We start from the raw sequence: 21,712 nt of genomic DNA, 5'->3' as shown, positions 1-21,712 counted from the left end.
AAACCATCATTTACCTTTAGTAACAATGTCTGTGTCAAACTGGTGTGATGCTAACCAGATACATGAGAACCTTACATATTACAAGGAAAGCTAAGCTTCTGCACTGAAAATTCCTACTTTACATTATGCATCTTCAGCTACTAAATTACCTTCCCCCTTCCAGTAGCCAGAAAGACAATAGTTACCTTTGGCCTACCTAATCATTCATTTCATTTGTTCAGGTATAGGCATTCAGTATATCTGAGATCCTCTGGATTACACCAGCTTGTTTTTGACTATCTTTGCAGGACAAGTGCCTCCCATACCTCTTCCAGACACATGCAGCCCTCTGGGGATGTCTCTAGGACCATAATGCATCTCAGATGGCACCAGATGCCTTAATCTCTCAGAGTGCAAGCAGACAGCTCTTAGTCATATTGTTGCTGGAAGGGTGTCAGACAGACAGCATGCATGTCTGTAACTGGAGTATCTTTGCTTTTCAGAGTACTCATCTCAGAAATTATTATCTTCATTACAATTGTTCTCCTACATAAGCAGTGAAGCATGCCCCACGTATGTGGTGCTGTTTTCTGACAGCCTGGGCATTAGTACTCAGAAATGCGTGAATTATCTTAGCTGGCAGAAGTCCATACAGTGTCTGAATGCTTTGGTCATGTAAGTCTTGGTGCTCAGATCCTTAGTGTGTATAAATTTTAAAAATGTGGAGCTTTATGCTTGCATAACCTGGATTTTTATGCTTGTTTTAAAATAATAACATTCTGATACTTACTTTAAGTGAAAGGTGAATTCCCAGCATTACTGCAAAATGCAGCTCCCATACTTCATGTTGCATTGTTTAGCGACTATTATAGTTCTTCTAAATGGACTGAGACAACAAGTCCCACAGATACAGAGTCCACACAACCTGGGCATTTTTTCTGCTGGGGCTTATCTCATTCTCACACGTAATTGTCTTATTTTTGCTAGAAAAGTGGCTGGATTTGCAGTACTCCTCACTCAGTTCAGCTTAAGAAATGGTTGGCTTTGTTTGATAAAATACTCCTCTGAAGGAATGCTGACTGTATCACCTAGAGTGACAGACCTCCCAGACCTCCTTGCAAGTACAGCATGTGGCCTTGACTATCAGCTGTTGCTCACTTCCAAAAAAAATACAAAAAATTGCATATTTGTTTTATATTACATTGGTCTGTTTCCAGGGAGGAAAGAGAGGGCAAGTTTCCCCAAAAGTTCTCATGTATTTATAATTTACTTCAGGTTTTTTTTTGTTAGTTTGTTTTTTTTTTTTTTTTTTTTTTTTGTTTGTTTGTTTTTTAATAGAAGAAAATGAGTTGCTTTTTGTATAACAGGGACAACAAATACAAATGTGGCCTTTGTAAAGACTTTGGAGACCTGTGGAAAGCAGACCTACAGAAAACATTCTCCATCCAGTATCTCCTAGACACATCGCCATCACTTCCATCAGTGTCTGGATCCAAGGGATTGCTCCTTTCCTGCCCCGAGCCTCAGCAGGCACATTCACTCTCTGTGCAAAACAAACACTTGTGCCAATGCCTTTTTCAGCACAAGTCAGAGCATACAGATGCTCCCATCTGCGAGAAGCTGGATGCTGATGGCTAGGCCCAGTGGAAAGGATGTACCCAGATTAAGCGGCTACTTCTGTCACGTTTGCCATGGGGACGAGCAGGAGGGTATTTTTAACATAAGGCACTTCCTCTGTCAGTCTGGCAAAGCCCAAGGTTGGTGACCTTCCAGACACAGTGCAAACACCATCTGTTTCCCCAGGAGATTAAAGATATTTAAGTGATGCAGGTGAGGGCACTTTGTTTGTTTCTTTGGGACAGTTCATTGCTTTTGTTGTTACTAAACTTGATACGTGAAAACTTTTGTTTTCAAGCAATTGTCCTTGACCTTTTTGAAAGATTTGACAGACCAAAAATCCCAACAACCATATAAGTGAAACACCTACAACCTGTGTCTGCAATTTAGAGAGGAAAGAAATAATGTTGTCCCTGTTATACAAAAAGCAACAAAAAGCAAGAGATCCAGCAAACAATACTCCTTGCTTCCCTCTGAGTCACTGGCAGGAATAAAACTCAGATAAAAATGCCCCTATGTATTCTGGATTGAGACCTGTGAGATCGTCTGTGTGAAGATCAGTCTGTTACAATTCCATGCAGCCTGCCCTCTTTGGCCAACCTCCTGCCTCTTCTGATTGGTGTACTTGTGGTCCTCATTACCTAGTAGGTAAAACAGAAGTTTATGTGGCTTCCTGTTTGTTTTAAAAAATATATCTTTGATATAGCTTAATCCTGATTACTTGGAAAGAGGCTGTCTTAAGTTTAAGACACCCACATGTTTTCTAATTAATTATAAAACAGGATTATAAGATCTGGTAGAGAGTCTTAAACAGGCTTCATCTTGTACACTGACACACTGATGTAAAGAAATACAGTGCATATCTGGAGTTGTTTCTTTTTGGCATTTGCAGTGGATTGCTTTGCTTTATTATCCCTGGTTTGCCACCCATTATGAGGTGAGCTCTCCACCAAATCTATGCACTGCTCTTAAAATATGGGCTAACACAGTGGATTCTGTACAGCAAGTCCTGTTGGATTCTCTGCTTTCTGTTTGCTTTGTAGCTCTGTTACATCCTGTCATGTGTGAGTGTCATGTCACACCCACCTAATATCAAATGTAAGGCCGAGCAGAGCGACCAAGAAGCCAGTGGATGTTTGATAGTGTCTGATCACTTAGGTGAATATTCATCACCTGTATGCATGCAAACATAGTTAGAAGCAAACTTCTTTGTCTTCACTGTGTTGCCAAAACTACTCACACAGTGGCAGGTAAAGTAATGTAGTATGTGTCATCTGAAGCTTAGATGGATCTGTAAGAGTGAGAAAGAGAATGTTAGGCCATTTAAGAGAACTGTGGACATCAGGGCACTTTCTGAACTTACACTTTTCCTGGTGAGGCCAAACTTAAATTTTGAAGGCCTTTGAAGAAGGGCCTCAAAGCAATCCTTTCTGTCAGCCACAATAAGCCATACCTTCTCTGCTCTCTCCCGGATGTAAATGTTATACCAATTCAAATAGCTTAAAAGAAATCATTATCTGGTTTAAAAAAGTGTGTACATGTTGTATTCCATATTCCTCTGCTGGAAAAGCATGGAACATATAGTTTTGCCAGATGAAAGAGGCACACCTTATGCTTGGAGAACCATGTTTAAGTTACCAACTCTCATTGTGCTCTGATGGCTATTGATGTCATTTAGTGATAACTCCACTCAAGAGAGTTACAGTTGTGTGAAACAGTGTGGCATTAAAATCTCGTATAATGCATGTGAGCAAGTCTACATATTGGAATGCAAAACTAGGACCAAATATTTTCCAACAAATGAATATAAAGATACATAATTCTCTGTATCACTTCATCTCTACCATCCTTACTGAAGTCCTTACTGAATGCATTAAGTCAACAGAAAACTTGCTTGAGAAGAGAAAAAATGTGGCAGAATTTAGGCTATAGCAGGCATTTGTTTTAAAGTTTATACCCTCTAAATTGTAAAACTGAGTTTGTGTATTGCAGTCTGAATACAGATTAGATTTTTTGTGATATGGCTGATCAGTAATGTTTGGTTTTTCTTTTTTTTCCCCAATTAAGTTTTATGACTTCTGTTACTCTTAGATAATTTACGGTTTCATCTATTAGAAGATCTAAATTTGTTCTGAAATACAAACACTATGAACAGTGTAATTCTAACAGCAAGAAGTAATATTACTGACCTGAATTGAAAGGAAGAGCATTCCAGCAAGCTGCAACTTGGGGCATCTCCTGACAGCTGAGTTACTGGTGGGCTTTGCTTCATTAGTACAATTTCCAGTAAACCACAAGACACTTTTGTAAGTTTGGGAACACTTAAATTCTTTTGTAGAAATACATGTCATAGAAAATTGCTTTTTGCCAAAGAATAAGATTCTGATTCATTAATGGATGGATAGAAGAGGAGTAGCCTGCCTTCCTTGCTGGAGTAAAATTATTTGGAGGTGGCAATTAATCTTAGTAACTGATCAGGTGAATACTGGGAATATGAATTTGTGGCCACATTTTGATAATACTTTTTTTTTTCCATAATGAATGCAGGATTGGGACCAGTTTGTAAAACGTGCAGCCTATTTCTCCACTTGTTATCCTTTGCCTGTGAAGTTACTGTCACTACAAAAATAATCTGTATTTTGTACAATTTGCCTCTTCTCATTACCAGCCACAAAGCTATCAGTTCTCTGCTTACATGCCTTATTAGAACTCAATGCTCAATAATTCAACTTACAGTTAAATTATACAGTTAAATTGTATTATTTACATAAGATTAGATATAAAAGTTTGAGTGGAGTTTGAGCTTATGCATATTTTATTCTGGTCTGTCTTGGTTGGAAATGTGTGTGCCGGATTAACTGTACTCATTTGCTTCTGCTTTTTCTGTGTGTCAGTGTGCCATGTGAACTCCACTGATAAGCAGCTCCCCAGGAGCATACAATGGGGTGGCCAGCAAGCCAGGGCACGTGCTTTTATCTGGTTCACACATACTCGATTTCATAGCATTAAACCTGCCGGGCCTTGTTATCTTTCACCTTAGCATCAGGTTGTTCAGAGGTATCAGTGAAGCTCTCACTACCATTAAGTGGCTCTCTGGCATCTCTGGCCTGCCAGTTCTCCTTCCTGCAGACTCCTGGCCCCACAGGACTTTGTGTCTTTGCCTTTTGTGGTGAGAGGGACCTGCTAGCCTGCAGGAAAGTATAGGAAAGTTGAGGCTGCCAAAATAAACCAGGACACGTGGCCAGCCATTTCAGAGGCTCTGCAAAGCCAGGATTACCTGTGCTGTTCTTAAGTGACCTCAGCATATTTTGTGGAAAGCTGATGTATGATGTCTATTGTTTCACTGCTTACTATATGTTTTATATTCTTAACCTTATATTCTTAACCCTGAGCTCTTCTGGATATTTGGTTGACAGTGGGGTGAACAAGTGATGGGGTATTTATGAAAAGGAAGGGTTTGATTTAAACGAATATGGCTGTTAAAATGTGGTCCCATGCTGAAAAAATGGTTGGAGCCATTCAACTGGAGGAATGATAGATAGAAGTCTGTTTACAGTGGGAGTATGGAGCTTTTCCTGCTTTGTTAAGGAAACCCAGACCATGAAGGTCTTAGTTTGTTTTGTTTTAACTTGGGTGTGTGTCACTTGTGCGGCCTGTCCATCTTCAGGCTGACACGTTTGTTGCCTGTACAGAATGAACATCTGTGATCTGCTTCTTATTTCACTGTTCTAAGTCAGGGAAGATAACATCTGAGCTGCTTTATGTAAAGAGAAAAAAAGCATATGAACTGAGTACACCAGTTGTGTTTTTTCAGGTTCTGAAGAGTTAGGAAGTGGAAGTTATGGACATCGTTATATCACAGAAACAGTCACTGGTGATGATGATGGATTTGATGTGGATGACTCAGACTATGACATTTACATAGAAGAGGTAAATATCAAGATTCCACTTCGACATTTCTGTTTCCTTTTAAGTCTTAACGTTTTGAAGTGTCTGATCTTATCAGATAGATATTATATGCTCAGATAAAATAATATAATTTCTTCTTTTTCTTCAGTGAGAATGGATTTGTTACTTCAGATCTGTCTCTTGGAAAGTGTTCATGTCATGCCAGTGTCCAAATTAAGTTTTACTAATTTGTGTTTACTTCTTTCCCTTTAGCTCAGACCACTTCCTGCTATCAAAGGAGGCAACAGAAAATTTCTGGTTGAAACTAAGGTCACGCCAGGGTCTAGCTCCAGGCTGCTGTCACGGGTCCTTACAACCACTTCGGAGCCCACCACTTCCACTCCCACCACCACACAACCTTCCACCACGGCCAGGGTTACAACAGCCAGGGCCACAAGAAGGGGCAGCATGTCCTCTGCCCCACGCCTCTTTGATCTTTCCTGCGACGAGACCATCTGTTCTGCAGACAGCTTTTGTGTCAATGACTATGACCGAGGAGGCTCACGTTGCCATTGCAACTTGGGGAAAGGAGGGGAGATGTGCACAGAAGGTACATTTCTATGTGCAGAGCTCCTTGTGCGCCAGTACATAGGGCTGTACTTCCTCAATGGCTTCCTAATTGGTATCCCCCCAGGGATGGCCAACCAAATGTCTGAGGCTTCTGTGGAGTGGCACGTGCAGCAGCAGGGCCTGGCTGTGGCCCAGGTTTTTAGACCACACGGAGGTTGATTTCTAGTTTTGTTTGTCTTAGGCAAGGAGCAGCTGTGTAGTAAAACAACAGAAGTACATTTATTGAATTATCAGGTTGGGATTAATGGGTGCCTAAGGACAGCAGAAACTTCCATGTTTCTGTTCAGATATCAGTTCCTTTGATTTTTTCTCTTTCCTTAACCATGTTGGAAGAAATTAGTCTTTAATAAAGCTGGGAAAGACAAATGCAGACACCTATAGCTATGTGGGGCATATTAATCCTACCTCCTATATTTGGGAGTGAGAGGCACCTAGGCCTCGCAGTGTCCAGCCGTGCTATCTCCAGCTTTCATTTGAGGCATTCATACCCCTTTGACTCTTGCTCTGCTGAGGCCAAACCTCTCCTTTCTGCCAGCCCTGAGAGGAGCTGATCATGCAGTGAGTGACTTCTGTTGTTTTTTTTTCCCTCTGGAATTATTTGTCTGTTGCTTTGATGATCAAGGGCCCAGAAATGCCAGAAACTGTGCAAAGTGAGAGGTGAGGCTATGCACAGGGAGGAGGGAAGAGGTACATACCTGTGTGGTGCTCTTAGGTCTGCCCAGACCCAAAGCTGGCTCGGTTGACCCTCAGTGAGGAAGGTCTGCTTCTCTGCTACACAGCATCCCAAGCATCGCTTCCCAGTCAAGTGTCAAACTCTTGACAGCAGGTGTTTGAAATTGCAACAGATGGTTGCAATTAGTGGTAACTAACAAAAGAATTAAACAAGGAGACTGACAGAGAAATGCTGTCCCTTCTCATGGGATAGTGTCACGACTTACATCTTATTGCTCATGATGTATGTGGGAGGTGCTAAAGATCTGTCCTGTTACTGATAATAGTGCTGTCCCACATGCCAAGAAGGAACACCAGGGACATGTATTTTTTTCCGCAGGCCCGTTCTGAATATTCCTGATGCACTACATTATGCATCAGCAACATTTGCACTGCGGTATTTTATTTTCTCCTCCCAGTGCAAGAGTAGACAGAGCTCATTCTGAAACCAGTCCATTGTGACTCAGCCACAGGGAACAACTGCAGATGTGATTTTTGGCCTTGATCTAGTATGAAAAGTCAAGGATGTGTTTGAACTGTATACAGCTTGTAGTGTTAGTCTGTTAATGTGATTCCAAAACCACCATTTTTCACAAGGGAGTTTTCTGTTCCTTTATACTGGTAAGCAGTAGCATCATCTATCAATATTGCTTTGTACTGAGATTCTCCAAAGGAGACAGTATTTTTAAATAGTATATTAGTCTGAATGAAAACAGACTTTTCTTTACAGTCAGCAGCTGAGTGACTCTTTGGTCCAGTCAGGGCTGTTTGTGATCATGGCATGAGTTAATTCTGACTACTTGGTTGATTCAGGATTATAGCACCAGTTCTTTCCACCTCAGACTCAGATGTATTTTATTTGTTTGCCTTAATAACAAAGAAGCTGTGAGAGCTGTATCTAGCTCCAAGTACACAAGAAAAATCCACTCAGTATTCAAACAGCAAAATGAAATAAGACTCTTCATCCTTCCTACCTTATTAGGCTTACATCTATGGCAAAAATTCAGGCCTGAAACTGCATCTATCCTCTGTGTTTCTTGGGAAAATTAGCTGCAAATGTAGCAGTAAGACATGCCCCTCTTGTTTTCTGTGCTGAAGCTGGGATGGTGGTCTGACATAAGATAGTAAATGGCCAGGGCTGATGACACCATCCGATGAATAATATGGAAGGTTACTGCTGCACCCACGGAATGGGAGATGCAGGAACTTTCCTCTCCCCATCCCTCCCTGAGCATTCTCCACTGAGCTGATGGGAGAAAGGCACTTGGGGCTCCTAGCAATCACCCAAGACTTTTCCAGATGCTAGATATGGCAGATATGGAGCAACAGTGAGTAATGCATCATGGATACTGGCTCAGTGTACATTTCCCAATTAGGTTTTTGTAAAACAGAAAATTCATTTGTTGTCTCTGTATTGGGTGGTTTCTTAAATGAAGATAAGTAAATAGATGGATTCTGTTTCCTGAAACAGAGATGAAATTCAGAAAGTTCCACTTTCTGAAGTCAGTGATTTAAGCTGTTTAGCAGTATTTGGCCTAAAGTATCTTGCTCTTTTCCAAGTTCACCAGCCTTCTTGAGAGTAGAGGAATTGTAACAGGTGGTGGAATGATGAGACAGTAGGTTAACTGATTGTTCACTGCTGCTGACTAATGGCTGTGTCTGGAGGAGCTCTACCTTGCCTTTTCCCCTGATCTTACCTACTGCTAAATATGTGTATAAGTTTTTATGTTGGTAGAAAATTGCTAAATCACGTGCTTCTGTCATTACTTTTCAGATATTACTATTCAGTATCCTCAGTTCTATGGCTACTCATATATTACATTTGAACCACTGAAAAACTCCTATCAGACGTTTCAAATTACCCTTGAATTCAGGGTGAGTTTAAGCAATTCTATGTTCTTTTTGGTGCTTTGGATTTTTCACTTATTCTGATGTTCATAGATTCATAGCATCAGAGGATGGTTTAGATTAGAGGACCTTAGGATCATCGAGCTCCAATCCCGTACTATGTCCTGTATGTGGACAGCAGGATACTAACTCTTCTTCAGTGCAGTTCATAATGCAACTGTGTTGAGCTGATATGTAAGCTTCATCCCTAATGATCTGTCTTCATGTTCAAGGAATGCAAACTACTTGGGTAATCTAGATACAGTGTTCGTGTCCATTATTGTCCAAATTAGGACTGAGCTGATAGGGCTGTCTGAAGAGAAGGCAGCATTTGTAGATGAGCTCTCGTTTACATCCTGTGCAAGGCAGTCTGGCTACCATCTCAGCCCAGATACAAACCTGTTGTGGAGCGGTAGTGACCTGTTGCCTCGTGTGGTGATCTAACACTTTTCTGGCAGTTTGTCAACTCAAATTGTAGGATGGCTGTGAAAAGCCACGGCTTCTGCTGCTATGCACATATGGATACAGATAAATCTTGCCTGCCCAGGTTATTTGGCTTGAAAAGCATCTGATTCTCTGAGGGTGTGAGGAAGGGTGTGTGTATTCATGTGTGGCAAGTCTCATGTCTCTACACTTAACAGCTGTTGGTAGATCTGATAATGTCATTCTGTTTATGGAAGAGGTATTCTTAAATCATTTAAGCATTAAGACAATGTGTGCTAGGCTCTTCTTAGTCAGGATTCATATGGATCGACCATGTTTTTACAATTTAACTCCTTTTCTGAAGAAAATTCTCCCGGTATTACGTACAATTATCTGTCATTTTGAGGCTTGGTTATTGATTTTTCATATTGATGCTGTCATTGCAGGCTGAATCAGAAGATGGCTTGCTACTCTATTGTGGGGAAAATGAACATGGCCGTGGTGATTTTATGTCACTGGCAATCATCCGACGGAGTGTCCAGTTCAGGTAAAAGAATGATTTCCAGTAGGCCCATCTTTACTCTAAATCTGATGTAAAGAGAAGAGGACACTGCTACCTCCTGGGACACTTTAAATGATAAATAACTATCCTGACTTTCTGTCCTATGCAGTGCACAAAATGGATAGTATTGCTTCACTGTACAGTTCCTACATATTTTCCTCTATAATCCTTAGTCAGTGTGTGAATATGTGCCCTATTGAACTAATAGTACTCAGACCTCGGTGTAAAACTACAATGATCAGTTTTCTTAGGGGCACTGCATACTCAGTGTTTTTGCCTCGCAGCAAAAGGAGTTGCAGATCATATAGTACAGTAAAGGATATTAGGCCAGCAAGGTGTCTGGAGCTTTCATTCCATATTCCTTGTTTGGATGGAAGATGTAGTTTTTTTATATGATGAGGGAGAGAGTTTCTTGCATTGCCACTGATATGAGATGTGAGAAGGAGTCTCTCAAGGGTCTTCTCATTTGAAAGACTGACTCCTTAGAAAGTGGGGAAAAACAAAACGGGGCTTGTTAAAGCTCTATTTCTGTTCACCTTCTGCATTGAACAGCAATCAGAGATGATGTGCTGTGCATGGTCAGCTCCACAGAGACTCTGGTGGAGGTCTCCTTGTCAGTGTGCACTGGAAGACTTGAGTTTTGTACAGAGCCCCGGTGTTATTAATACATTGCTACCTTTTGCCAGGCAACTAGCAAAATTCCCAAGATAAATTACTGTGATGTCAGGAACTCTGGTTGTAATACCATGCATCTTGAAAGAACTTCAGCTGTGAAAAAGCTTTGCAATGCACTTGATATAGCTGCAAACTTCAAGACCTTCTCCATGAGGGATAATACAATTTGAAATCTGGAACAAATCATACTTAGACCTCCTGTCTAATTTTCCTGTTGCCTGTTAATATGTGCTGAGAAACAGAGATGTTCCCAGAAGAGGAGGGAATATTCAGAAGTATAAAAATATTTGGTATTTGCTTCTTGAGAAATTGTCACCCTGCCCTCTCTGTCTACAACTACCAGATATAACTGCGGCACTGGAGTTGCAGTCATAACAAGTGAAAACAAAATCAAACTGGGGAACTGGCACAGTGTCACACTCTTCAGAGATGGGCTGAATGGCTGGCTCAGGATGGATAATGATGCTCCAGTCACAGGAAAGTCTCAGGTAGGTAATCTTGCAGCTTGACCTACGGCTCTCTCAATATTGCTATGACTTTTTTTCTTGCCAGTAGAAATCTGATCAGATTTGAAAGGTCCACTTTCCATCATCAGTTTTGGAGCATTACGTGTGAATCAGGATCAATGCACAAATTACCTTTCTACATGAGTAGTCTAGAATTCATGTAAATAGATATCCCAATGCTGAATCCCGTCCAGGTTATCCTGCCATGCTCCCTCCTTGCCCTGCACCCTACTCCTGCACTTCTTTCATCTTTCATAACAATCTGCTGTGAGAAATTTGCCAGGTTTTACAGCTGTTGGCTCTGTTAGTTTCTTTTTCAAGACTCTGCTTTTCCACTTTCTCAACCAGAACAGATTGCTCATATGTGTGTTTGTGTGTAGTTATATACAATATACATATGGCCACACAAGATTTGTATAGTAGAGTATAAATAAATGTATACTATTAAGCACTATAATGGAGATAGGCATTCTGCCCTGATTAAAATTAATACCAACAGTCTCACATGAGACTGCTAGGATAAAATATAATGCAGGAAATTGTCTTGTCTTGATTTTCGCATCTCTTACCAAATCAGAAAAGAGAAATAAAATAAAGACACAGAGAAAAAAAAAAAAAAAAGACAATTGCAAATTGGTTTGGATGTCTTTCCTCTTCCTTTTAATAAGAACTATTAGCTTGCCATCCCTGGCACTGAAAAAGGGACTTCTAGTATATTATTGCTTTACACTTCCATGTGCAGGCTCTGAAAGAAAAAAAATATCAAGAACTAGAATGATAGGAAGGGATGAAGCTTGTCAGCATAAATGCTGTGTGCTTGGAGCCTAATGGAAAGAACTTCTGTTTCACATAGAGTGCTCATCAGCTGAAAATGACAGAGGAGAAGGATTTTAGTGTCATTGTCACTATGTGTTACCAGTGCTGCAAGGCAACGTAAAAGGCAAATGTAATTCAGAGTGAATCGGAGATGTGTCCAATAGAGAGTTATGCTATTGCATAGAATTTTGGTGAGACTACATGTGGTTGCCTGTACACAAGACAAGTTGATGGAGAAGAGATGCAAAGAAGGAGGATTGTGATCCACAGAGTCTATCACCAGAAGAGTTTGATAGTGGACCAACAATTTTCTAACTGCATATACACCAGAAAAATAGTCAATTGCTCCTGCAGCTCTCCACCAGAACTTGCAGCTCTGACAGTGTTATTGCTCCATTGATTCTTCCTCAGCCCTTCCAAGTTAAAATTACCTGGACTGGTGTCAACAAATGGCAGTCATATCTGATCTGTTCTTTGGAGAGGTTTGAAAGTACCCATAAGAGGTGGAACATGACAGACATGTGCAGGAAAACATCAAAGGCTGTTGGAGCTGGCAATCAGTGGAGGAGAGCAGGAGGATGGTGTGCTCACAGCTCTGCAAAATGCCAACCTATGAAACCCTGTGGATAGACGAACTCTCTGTAACCACAGCCTCCACATGAATTATTTCACTGCTGAAATCTAGATCCATTTGATGTATTTCTGCACTGTACTGTGCAGCATATGCTCATGGACTCAATAACCTTGGCTAACTTAGCCTGGCAAAATGTAGCCCCTGGAAACAGGATTTATTGTCATAAATACCATGGAGGCAGAACAAGACTGAAAAGTCCAGAAAGTGTCTGGGCTAGTGATCAGCTCTCAGGACACACTAGGTAAAATCTAGCCGTGAATAAAAGCAGGAATTTTAAATGTTTTATTCTAGACGTCACAGATGTTTTGAAACAGCTTTTGAGTAGGAGACAAAATAAATATTTTGATCAATTTATGAAAAGAATTATGACTCAGTTTCCCACATTATGGAGGGTTTAAATTAATGATCAAAAAGGTTCCATTTAGGCTTTTTTCATTCCTTCCTATGCATTGCAGTAGTGCAAGGAAACTTGTATGTGTAGATTTCCATAGGTAAGTTGAGATCAAGTAATAAAAGATCAGGAGTAAATTTAGTGCTGGTAAAGTGGGCAGAATCCCCCTGAAGTTTTAGTGGTATCAGATTATGTTTTGTCTTGGTGTTTGCTGTTATCTTTTTTCATTTGATTATTATTCAACTCTCAGCATTTGCTGAGTTCTGTCCAAATTGCTGCACCATATTAAACTGTGTCCCCCAGGGCTGAGTTGAGAAGACAAGCAATGTTGGCAAAAGCAAAGGAAGAAATTGCAGCAAAAGACAGATATCCAGAAAGCTCTGTTAGAATACAGTGATTTTCAAACTTCATATTTTGCTTTAAGTAGCTCATGTTATCGTAATGGATGTAGGTGCAAAAAGTAGCATATTTTAAGTGTTTTTCAGTTATAGATGGACCAAGGGAATAAGCAATGAAAAGGACATCAACGAGCAGCCTGTAAATCCACTGGGGCAATTTTTCATTGATTACATACAGTGTAGTTTAAGTTACCCTGTATTTTGTCTGTTCTACATTATGTTGTGTTATGTTTTCCTTTCAGGGCCAATACAGTAAAATTACCTTCCGGACTCCCTTCTATGTTGGCGGTGCCCCCAGTGTGTATTGGCTGGTCAGAGCTGCAGGCACCAACCGTGGATTTCAGGGCTGTGTTCAGTTTCTCAGCATTAATGGGAAAATGATTGATATGAGACCCTGGCCTTTGGGGAAAGCACTCAGTGGTGCTGATGTAGGTAAGTGTAACAGTGTGCAGTCTTTAATCAGTGCTAAACCACTCACCAGTTTTTTGGTTTTTTTTTAGCCTGAAGGAAAATTGAGCAGTCGTATAGGTTTGAGAGTGCGAAGTTCTGATTCTAGTTTTTGGCATGATATTTCTCTGTGCTTTTATGCATTGCTGTAGCTGGGTCTGTTGTAGGAGGCTTTTACCAAACTGTCCATGTAAATATCAATCAAATATATCCCAAACCCTTGTAGATGTAGCTGTCCAACACAATGGTAAAGCCTACTCCCAACAAGCAAGCAGGAAACTCACTGTTTCTGATATAGTTATTTCTGCAGTAGTGTTTTTGTCAGCAGCTTCTAGGCTACCTTTCCATGCCACTGACTGACACAGTCACCAGCAGAAATCAATAGAATGCATACTGAGTTTGTGCAAAGCACTATGGACACAACAAAATGTGTTTTGCCTACACGCATAATTTCACTTCTCCAAAGCAACACAACAGTCTTTCAGATCCAAGCAGTGCTTTGGCCATTAAAAGGACTTTTCGCATGAAAAACCATTATTGTTGAGGCAAATAGGCTTTCCTGTTTACCATCCATTGTTTTCAGTTCCAGGATCACACTATTAAGAATACATATATATCAATTCTTTCAATAGCTCTGGAGGGTGGTGTATAACATTATTTCCCCTTCACAGAAGAAAAGATGGAGAAGTAGGGAAGTTAATTAACAAGTCCTGTCTTCTATATATATTTAGTAATCCCTACTTCATCCATGTAATGGACAATCAGAAAACAACAAAATCCTTGCTTTAATGGCATCCTAGTCTGATCAGTTTAAGTGGAAGGGTAACCCCCAGGTCAGAAAGCAAGAGATGAAGGCAGGAAATTGGTCCCATATTGTAGAATGCTCTCTGCTATGCTTCATCCACAAAGTCATCTTTCTTCTCTTCTATAGCTTTGCATTTGGCTTCTCAAGAAGCAAGTGATTAATGAGAAACCTGCCAACAATCACCCTGTATTCTCTAGATAACATGACTGAACTTCTGTGCTACACAGGAGGAGAATAGTGCAGCCTAAGAAATAGATAGTAAAAGAATAAGGCTTTGGAAGCAGACAGTAATTTCATGACAGAGTGAGAATCTATGGAATTTATATAGATAGATGAAAACCCTGCTGAAATTCTCCAAGTCCTGATCTCTATTGCCTCTTGTGATGCAGCTGGTTTCATTCCCATCTAGGAATGCTTCACGTGCTACTGCATTAACAATCAACATCACTGAAAATAAATGCTTGGATCTGCCATGTGTGACTCAAAACTGAGTGATAGGGCCCTACTTTCCTTACATGGCTGCACACTCTTATTTGATACTGTGCCAGGAGAGATTTGCAAGCAATATATGATACATTAAGCTTAAAATAAATAAATTTCAAGTGAACTCTACTGAGGTTTAAGGATGGCTTTTGCTAGCCTGCCTTTTGTTTCTTTTTCTTTAGTACAGTGTATAAATCATGAATGCTGTGATTTATGGACCACAGCACTAAGGGCAGGCAGGAGAGGGGCCACCCAGCCCCTGTGCAGGACAAGCCACCAGCACATGATGCTGTGAGAGCAGCCTGGCAGTACATACCGTGACTGCTGCAGCTCAAACTGGCTCTCAAACCAGAGAGCCTACAGCTTGTCTGACCACTGCTGCTGCCTTCTTTCTTTTCTTGTACTTAAAAATTCCACTTCGGTCTTTCTGAAAATAGTACCAGCATTGTTAGTACTGCAGATAAAGACGAGCATTGCTTGAATTTTCTAGTTATGTCTCAGACTTGATGAATTTCTAGTTGTCCCACATCTTGCCTCAGTTTCCCATCCATAAAACCAATCTGGTACTGCTTATTTCTGTTTCCACTGCAAAAAGTGATGACTACATGAGAGTTCTTGCAGACCAGAGAGCTCTTGTAGCCATTGAGAACTTCATCATAGGCCTGGGGAGAACCTTCAGGAAAGGTGCAGGTAATCATTACAAAACATTCTCTGTCGTGTAATAACACTGAGCATCAGAAAGGGAAATAATGGCTAAATGAGCATCGCACAGCTGGGTGTGGGGCAGCCATTTTGAAAGGTAATCATCTTGTTGCAACAGGAGGAGAATTTGTTCCCTTCCAATGTGCTTCAGTTATGCTCCTTGGTTGAATCCCTAGACCCTGTCTAGTGAGGGCTGCATTCAGGCCTCAGTGCAATATGACATGGTCCATGTCATATTACCATTGGATAGCATTGTTAGCATTGCCTGAGCGCACCTGTGTCATCTCAGGGGTGATATCCCAGAATCCCAGAATCACAGAATGGCCGGGGTTGGAAGGGACCTCAAGGATCATGTAGTTCCAACCCCCCTGCCTAGCAGGGCCACCAACCTCCACATTTAATACCAGACTAGGTTGCCCAGGGTCCCATCCAATCTGGCCTTGAACACCTCCAGGGACAGGACATCCACAACCTCTCTGGGCAGCCTGTGCCAGTACCTCACCACTCTCTCTATAAGGAACTTCCCCCTGACATCCAACCTAAATCTTCTGTCTCCCAGCTTAAAACCATTTCCCCTTGTCCTGCTGTTATCTACCCTTTCAAAGAGTTGATTCCCCTCCCCTCTGTAGGCTCCCTTTAGGTACTGAAAGGCTGCAATGAGGTCACCCCGCAGCCTTCTTTTCTCCAGTCTGAACGAGCCCAGCTCCCTTAGCCTGTCTCTGCAGGAGAGGTGCTCCAGTCCCCTGATCACCTTCATGGCCCTCCTCTGGACCCTCTCCAACAGCTTCCTGTCTTTTTTGTATTGCGGGCTCCACACTTGGACGCAGCATTCCAGATGGGGCCTCACAAGAGCAGAGTAGAGAGGGACAATCACCTCCCAGTCCCTGCTGGCCACCCCTCTTCTGAAGGAGCCCAGGATACCATTTGCTTTCTGAGCTGCAAGGGCACACTGCTGGCTCATGTTAAGCTTTTCATCTGTCAAGACCCCAGATCCTTCTCTGCAGGGCTGCTCTCAAGCACTGCTCTTTCCAGCCTGTACAGATGCCTGGGATTCCTCCAACCCAAGTGCAAAACCTTGCACACTGCTGTGTTGAACCTCATCAGGTTCACCCAGGCCCATCTTTCAAGCCTGTTGAGGTCCCTCTGAATGGCATCCCTTCCTTCCACCGTGTCGACTGCACCACTCAGCTTGGTGTCATCAGCAAACTTGATGAGGGTGCACTCGATTCTATCATCGATGTCATTGATAAAGATGTTAAAGAGCACCAGTCCCAAGACAGACCCCTGGGGGACAGTGCTCATTACACCTCCCAGGCTTACAAAGGCACAAACTTACAGTGAACAAAGAAGCACTTACAGTATTTGAAATAAAACAAATCACGGTGTTTCTGAACGATCTATACAGTTTTCAATTAACACTTAAGAGAAAACAAAGATAGGAGTGAGGGTAGAAGAAAAGTATTCTGGGGAATTATTGAAAGACTTGGCTGTCATGATTTGCTAATGAGGACTTATTTCTGGTAATTTTAAGGTCTAGTATAAAGCCAGTGCTAAAAGCGAGCTACTTTGGCTGAACTATGTATAGTTTTACAACTGGGGGAAGAATCTGGGATGGAGAGCAAATTGTATTGGTTAGTTGCAATGACCAACAATTAAGTAAATCTTTGACAAACTTCTCTGATAAATCATTACTGTGGTGCTGTATTTAGGTGAGTGCAGCAGTGGAATCTGTGACGAGGCATCCTGCATCAACAGTGGTACCTGCACTGCAATCAAGGCAGACTCGTACATTTGCCTTTGCCCTCTTGGATTTAAAGGTCACCACTGCGAAGAAGGTGAGAGTGTACTGGATTGCCTGCATCTCTTTTTGTTATTTAGTATTCAGTGTGCTTTTCCAAATATCATCCAAGTGACATCCAAGGATGTCTTATGTTATTAACTGATAGAAGACAAGTACTCAATATTATTTCATCTTATTAAAATCACACATTGAAATCCTGCCCAACACTCAGTCTGGGGCTACATGCAATCTCTATTTAGTTAGAGATTCTTAAACTTGGCCTCTTATTCAAATTAACTATTTAAATTAACTACAATTAAGCTTCTCAGTCTCCCTTTTCAGCTCCACAGTTACACAATCACCCTAAAGAAATCCACAGTTTTGTTTTAACCAGCATCAGTTTTGTATTCTAAATGTAAAGGACCAAATATCAATTTTTTGTTGAAATTGCAGAGATTAAAATAACTAGTTACCAAATTAGTGTTTGGAATACAGTTTTTCATGATGCCACGCATTGCTTATTACTTTGAAAAACACTGTAGTAAATGTCTACAGAGATGTATTAATCACAGTAAAGCACAGAATTTTCTAATACATATAGCATCCTTGGGAGAAGGAGAGATAAAGGAGTTAAATGATTCTGGCTATGATAAAAAATATTTCTAATTTTGATGACGAAATTCCTGAGTTGTTTCCTTTTGTGTTAGCTTTAAGCACAAAATAAAGGGAACTGATACTGGTTGGTAGGTTAGTTACTCCTTATGTTTGAGCCTCGAGTTACCTACTTGTGTATTCTGGATTTCCAGCACTCACCCTGGCCATACCTCAGTTCAATGAATCCTTAAGATCGTTTGCTAGCACACCCTGGCCCTTGGAACCACAGAACTATCTTTCCTTCATGGAGTTTGAGATGACATTTCGTCCAGATTTAGAGACTGGTGTCCTTTTGTACAGCTATGACACAAACAGCAAAGACTTCCTCTCTATCAATATGGTGGCTGGTTACGTGGAGTTCAGATTTGATTGCGGCTCAGGAACAGCTGTTATCAGGTACAATCTCATTTGTCATATTTCCCTTCCAATAATGCCACAGATCATTCCCAGGAGAGGAGTGAGTTGAAAAGAATATTGTATAATGAAGTATGGAAGCCCATCTGTTTGTACTGCCTGCTTCTTCTAAGAAGGCACAGAAGCACTATCACTGCACTTACAGGGACAACAGCTTACTTTGTTTCAAAGACTTCTCACTGTTTCCACATCATGTCACTGTCTTACTGCAGATATTATTTTTCTTTCTGTGTGTTATTGCAGAAATTCATTCTTACCTCCATACATTGTGCCACTGGTAATTAGGAGGTTGATAAATGTTCATATATATTTCTAGACACAGAATTGTACTGCAGCAGTCTTGTGATCATTATCCTCCCTGGTCTCCTGCCTGATTGCAGGCAGTAAGTACTGGGATGGAGATGTCACAACAAGATACAACTCCAGGTCCCGTCTTTTGCATAGTCTTGTTTCTTTGGGGATCTAAGAGTAATACCCAATTTACCTAGCAGTCTTAAAGATTATTGTCTGATTTATATGAGTCACCCAGGCTCCCAGACACTGTCTGAGAATGATTCATCTCATCCTAAAATAATGGCGTAGGACAGGAGCAATGAGATGCCTCAAAAAGGGCTTTTCTTTGTGTGTAAATGAGTGCCCAGTCCTTGAATAGTTGTTCCCAGTGTTTGCAGAAAAGGCAGTGAGTTGAACAGAGGCACTCAGTACCTTGGCTGCAGTCCCGGTTTGACCAGACTGACCTAATATATAGAAATAATCTGTGTAAAGCTTATGAAAAACATACACAGTGCCTGCAAGTCTTGTGTATCATGTCTTTTCTGTGGACACTAGGAATTATGGCTGTACTGCAAATTAAGAGAAATACGTTGATTTTCCACTGAATGAAGACTAAGACATACAAATTCACTCAGATTATAAACACAAAGATGGAATATCATTAGGACTAGTGCAAAATAATGCACAATACCAACAATTCGCAGCTGTGGAGATGTAGTTAGTGTTGTCACATAGGGGAGGATTCTAGAGTAATCATAGACAGTCCTGTGCAACCAACAGCTAGCTGCTTGGAGACAAATACAAAAATGCAATTAGAATGCAAAGAGTTTATAGGAATGAAATAAAGAACAATGCATCTGCAAAAATTCATGATGCACACTGTCTTGAAAACTTCCTGCAGCTGTAGTCACTTAATTTCAAAAGAAATCAGCAGAATTAAAAGAAGAGGAATAGCGTTGATATCCAGGAAAGGTAAAGTAACAATTTCCACAAGTGGAAGATCATTTCAAAGAGACTAATGGAAGTACAATTAGGATTTTGAAAGTGTGAATGGAACATGGAGATGAACAAAAAATGATTATTCTGCATTTTTTTATTTGTGCAAGAATTGTGCAGGAGACTGCAAAACAAATAGTAACAAGCATAGAAGACTTTTTTTTTTCCCAGACAGCACATAAATAAGTTGTGGAAACTAATCGTCACTGCATGTTTCAGATGCCAAAACTATAAATAGGTTCAGAAAAAAACTTAGACAAATCCAAAGAAAGATCCATTGAGGGAGATCAAACACAATTGTACGGATGCAGCCTTCAACTCAGGAAATTGCTAAATAACATGTTGCCAGAAGCTTGGAGGATACATCAAGGAAAGTATCATTCCAAACTTGCCCTGTTCTTTTATCTGACCAAACTGTCAGAAATATCTTATGTGAAAGACCTTTGCTCGAACCCGAAGTGACTCTTACAATAGCCTTCAATTTCTTTCTGATTACATCTAATTCCTCCTACTGGTAACCACAGTACTTTAAAGTAGATATCATTTTCCCACCAAAGAATACTGTGCTGCAGAACATCTTGGATTAAAGTTCAGCCAAGAGGTATGGGGCTTGTAAAATGTGCTGAGAGCCACAAGCTTGTGCCTAAGGTTGGAAACTGCCCCTTTCTATTGGAAAGCACAAGAGAGAGCAGCACACCAATTAACACTGAGTTGAGTGAAGTAGGAATGAGTCTGGTGTGATTGATGAGTAATGGGGGGAGATTTTTGAGGCTGCCAAGATGAGTGGAAGGTTGCCAGAATTGTTCCACACATTAGAGAAGCTGTTAAACAATAACTTAGATACATTTATTTTCAATGCATGTTGTGTCAATTGCATGGTCAGGCACTTAGACGAGGAAAGGACAAGTTTGAGGTTGACTGTGCATCATCAGTTTAACAAGTTTATGTTTAAGGAGGCATAGCACTGGTGCATAGAGCAATCCTTTTCAGCCTTTAGATGTGAATCAAAACCCATGAACCCTGGTTCCTCTTACATTCAACTGATTACCTTCTTTACATGGCATTAACTTCATTTCTGGAGCTGTAACTTCTTGCTCCCTCCCTTCCTGTGCCCAAGCACACAAGCTTCAGGGGGGGTAGTTAATTTTCAGCTCAGGCACTGACTACTTAACTCCAGGTGTCGTAGTGAACTTGCCCTGTCTGATGCACATCAGGTTGCTGTTGTCTTGGTATAATTAACCTGTATTCTGCTGCCTATTCCAGTCATATCTTCATGGAACATACCAGTGCTCAGCCCTGTCTCCATTTTACATCCTCTTGTAACATGGGCAACTTGCACCCTGCCATCAGTTATGTCAGTTCTTAAATGAAATATGCATGCCTGTTTATGCAGTACCAGCTTAAAAGTCTGCTTTAGTCTTCATCGTAATAATTCTCACCTATCTTTTGTCCTACCTTTTATGGGGATACAGTTCTGGTCATCCTATCTCTTCCACATGACCAAGCTGTTAAATATTAGAATATGACTGGAACACAACTACAATGTATTTGTAATTAAGGATATGGAAAACAGAAGGTATTTCAGTGAGTCAGAAGCAGCAATCAGGATTTTGCCACAGATGAGCCAAGCTGGAAGAAGCATAGTGTGCATAAGGGCTGCTGAGTGAAGGCAAAACCAAAGCCAGGCAAAACCAGAGTGTAAAAATTTGCTGTATCCCATGGCCACATGTTGCAGGATCAATAATTTTATTGTATGGAGTATTTTCTAAGGTCCAGTTTGTCCTGGAAAAAGTAATCATTAGCCCATCGGCACACAAAGAATCAGAAGTTCCAGTACTGAAAAGAAGCACTACCATATTCGTAGCTTTCAAAATCCCCATGAATCCAAGAAATATGAGGGAGCTCCAGAAATGATGCCTCCTATTTATAATGTTGGTCCAGAGCTGGATCTTGGTGGTATGACAATAGAGGCTGAACCTTCCCAACAATGTCCTGTTCCATGTTGCTGTGTGACAGATGGCAGCAGAGGGGCAGTCTGACA

At 40.9% G+C, this 21,712-nt stretch overlaps 1 protein-coding gene across 1 annotated transcript in view; it reads left to right on the top strand.

Annotated features, from left to right (window-relative positions):
- The window catches only part of EGFLAM (EGF like, fibronectin type III and laminin G domains), a 74,539-nt gene that overhangs the window by 36,743 nt on the left and 16,084 nt on the right, over window positions 1–21,712 (top strand). Inside the window, exons 8-15 of the mRNA XM_052670399.1 lie at window positions 5,411–5,526; window positions 5,758–6,094; window positions 8,600–8,700; window positions 9,582–9,682; window positions 10,716–10,860; window positions 13,360–13,549; window positions 17,264–17,389; window positions 18,141–18,384. Coding sequence (XP_052526359.1) covers window positions 5,411–5,526; window positions 5,758–6,094; window positions 8,600–8,700; window positions 9,582–9,682; window positions 10,716–10,860; window positions 13,360–13,549; window positions 17,264–17,389; window positions 18,141–18,384 — 1,360 coding nt within the window. The remainder of the gene's footprint in view (window positions 1–5,410; window positions 5,527–5,757; window positions 6,095–8,599; window positions 8,701–9,581; window positions 9,683–10,715; window positions 10,861–13,359; window positions 13,550–17,263; window positions 17,390–18,140; window positions 18,385–21,712) is intronic.

Source organism: Tympanuchus pallidicinctus, unplaced genomic scaffold (assembly GCF_026119805.1).
Source record: "Tympanuchus pallidicinctus isolate F22 unplaced genomic scaffold, pur_lepc_1.0 scaffold9, whole genome shotgun sequence".
Lineage (NCBI taxonomy): Eukaryota > Metazoa > Chordata > Aves > Galliformes > Phasianidae > Tympanuchus > Tympanuchus pallidicinctus.
This window is presented reverse-complemented; position numbering and strand designations above follow the sequence as displayed.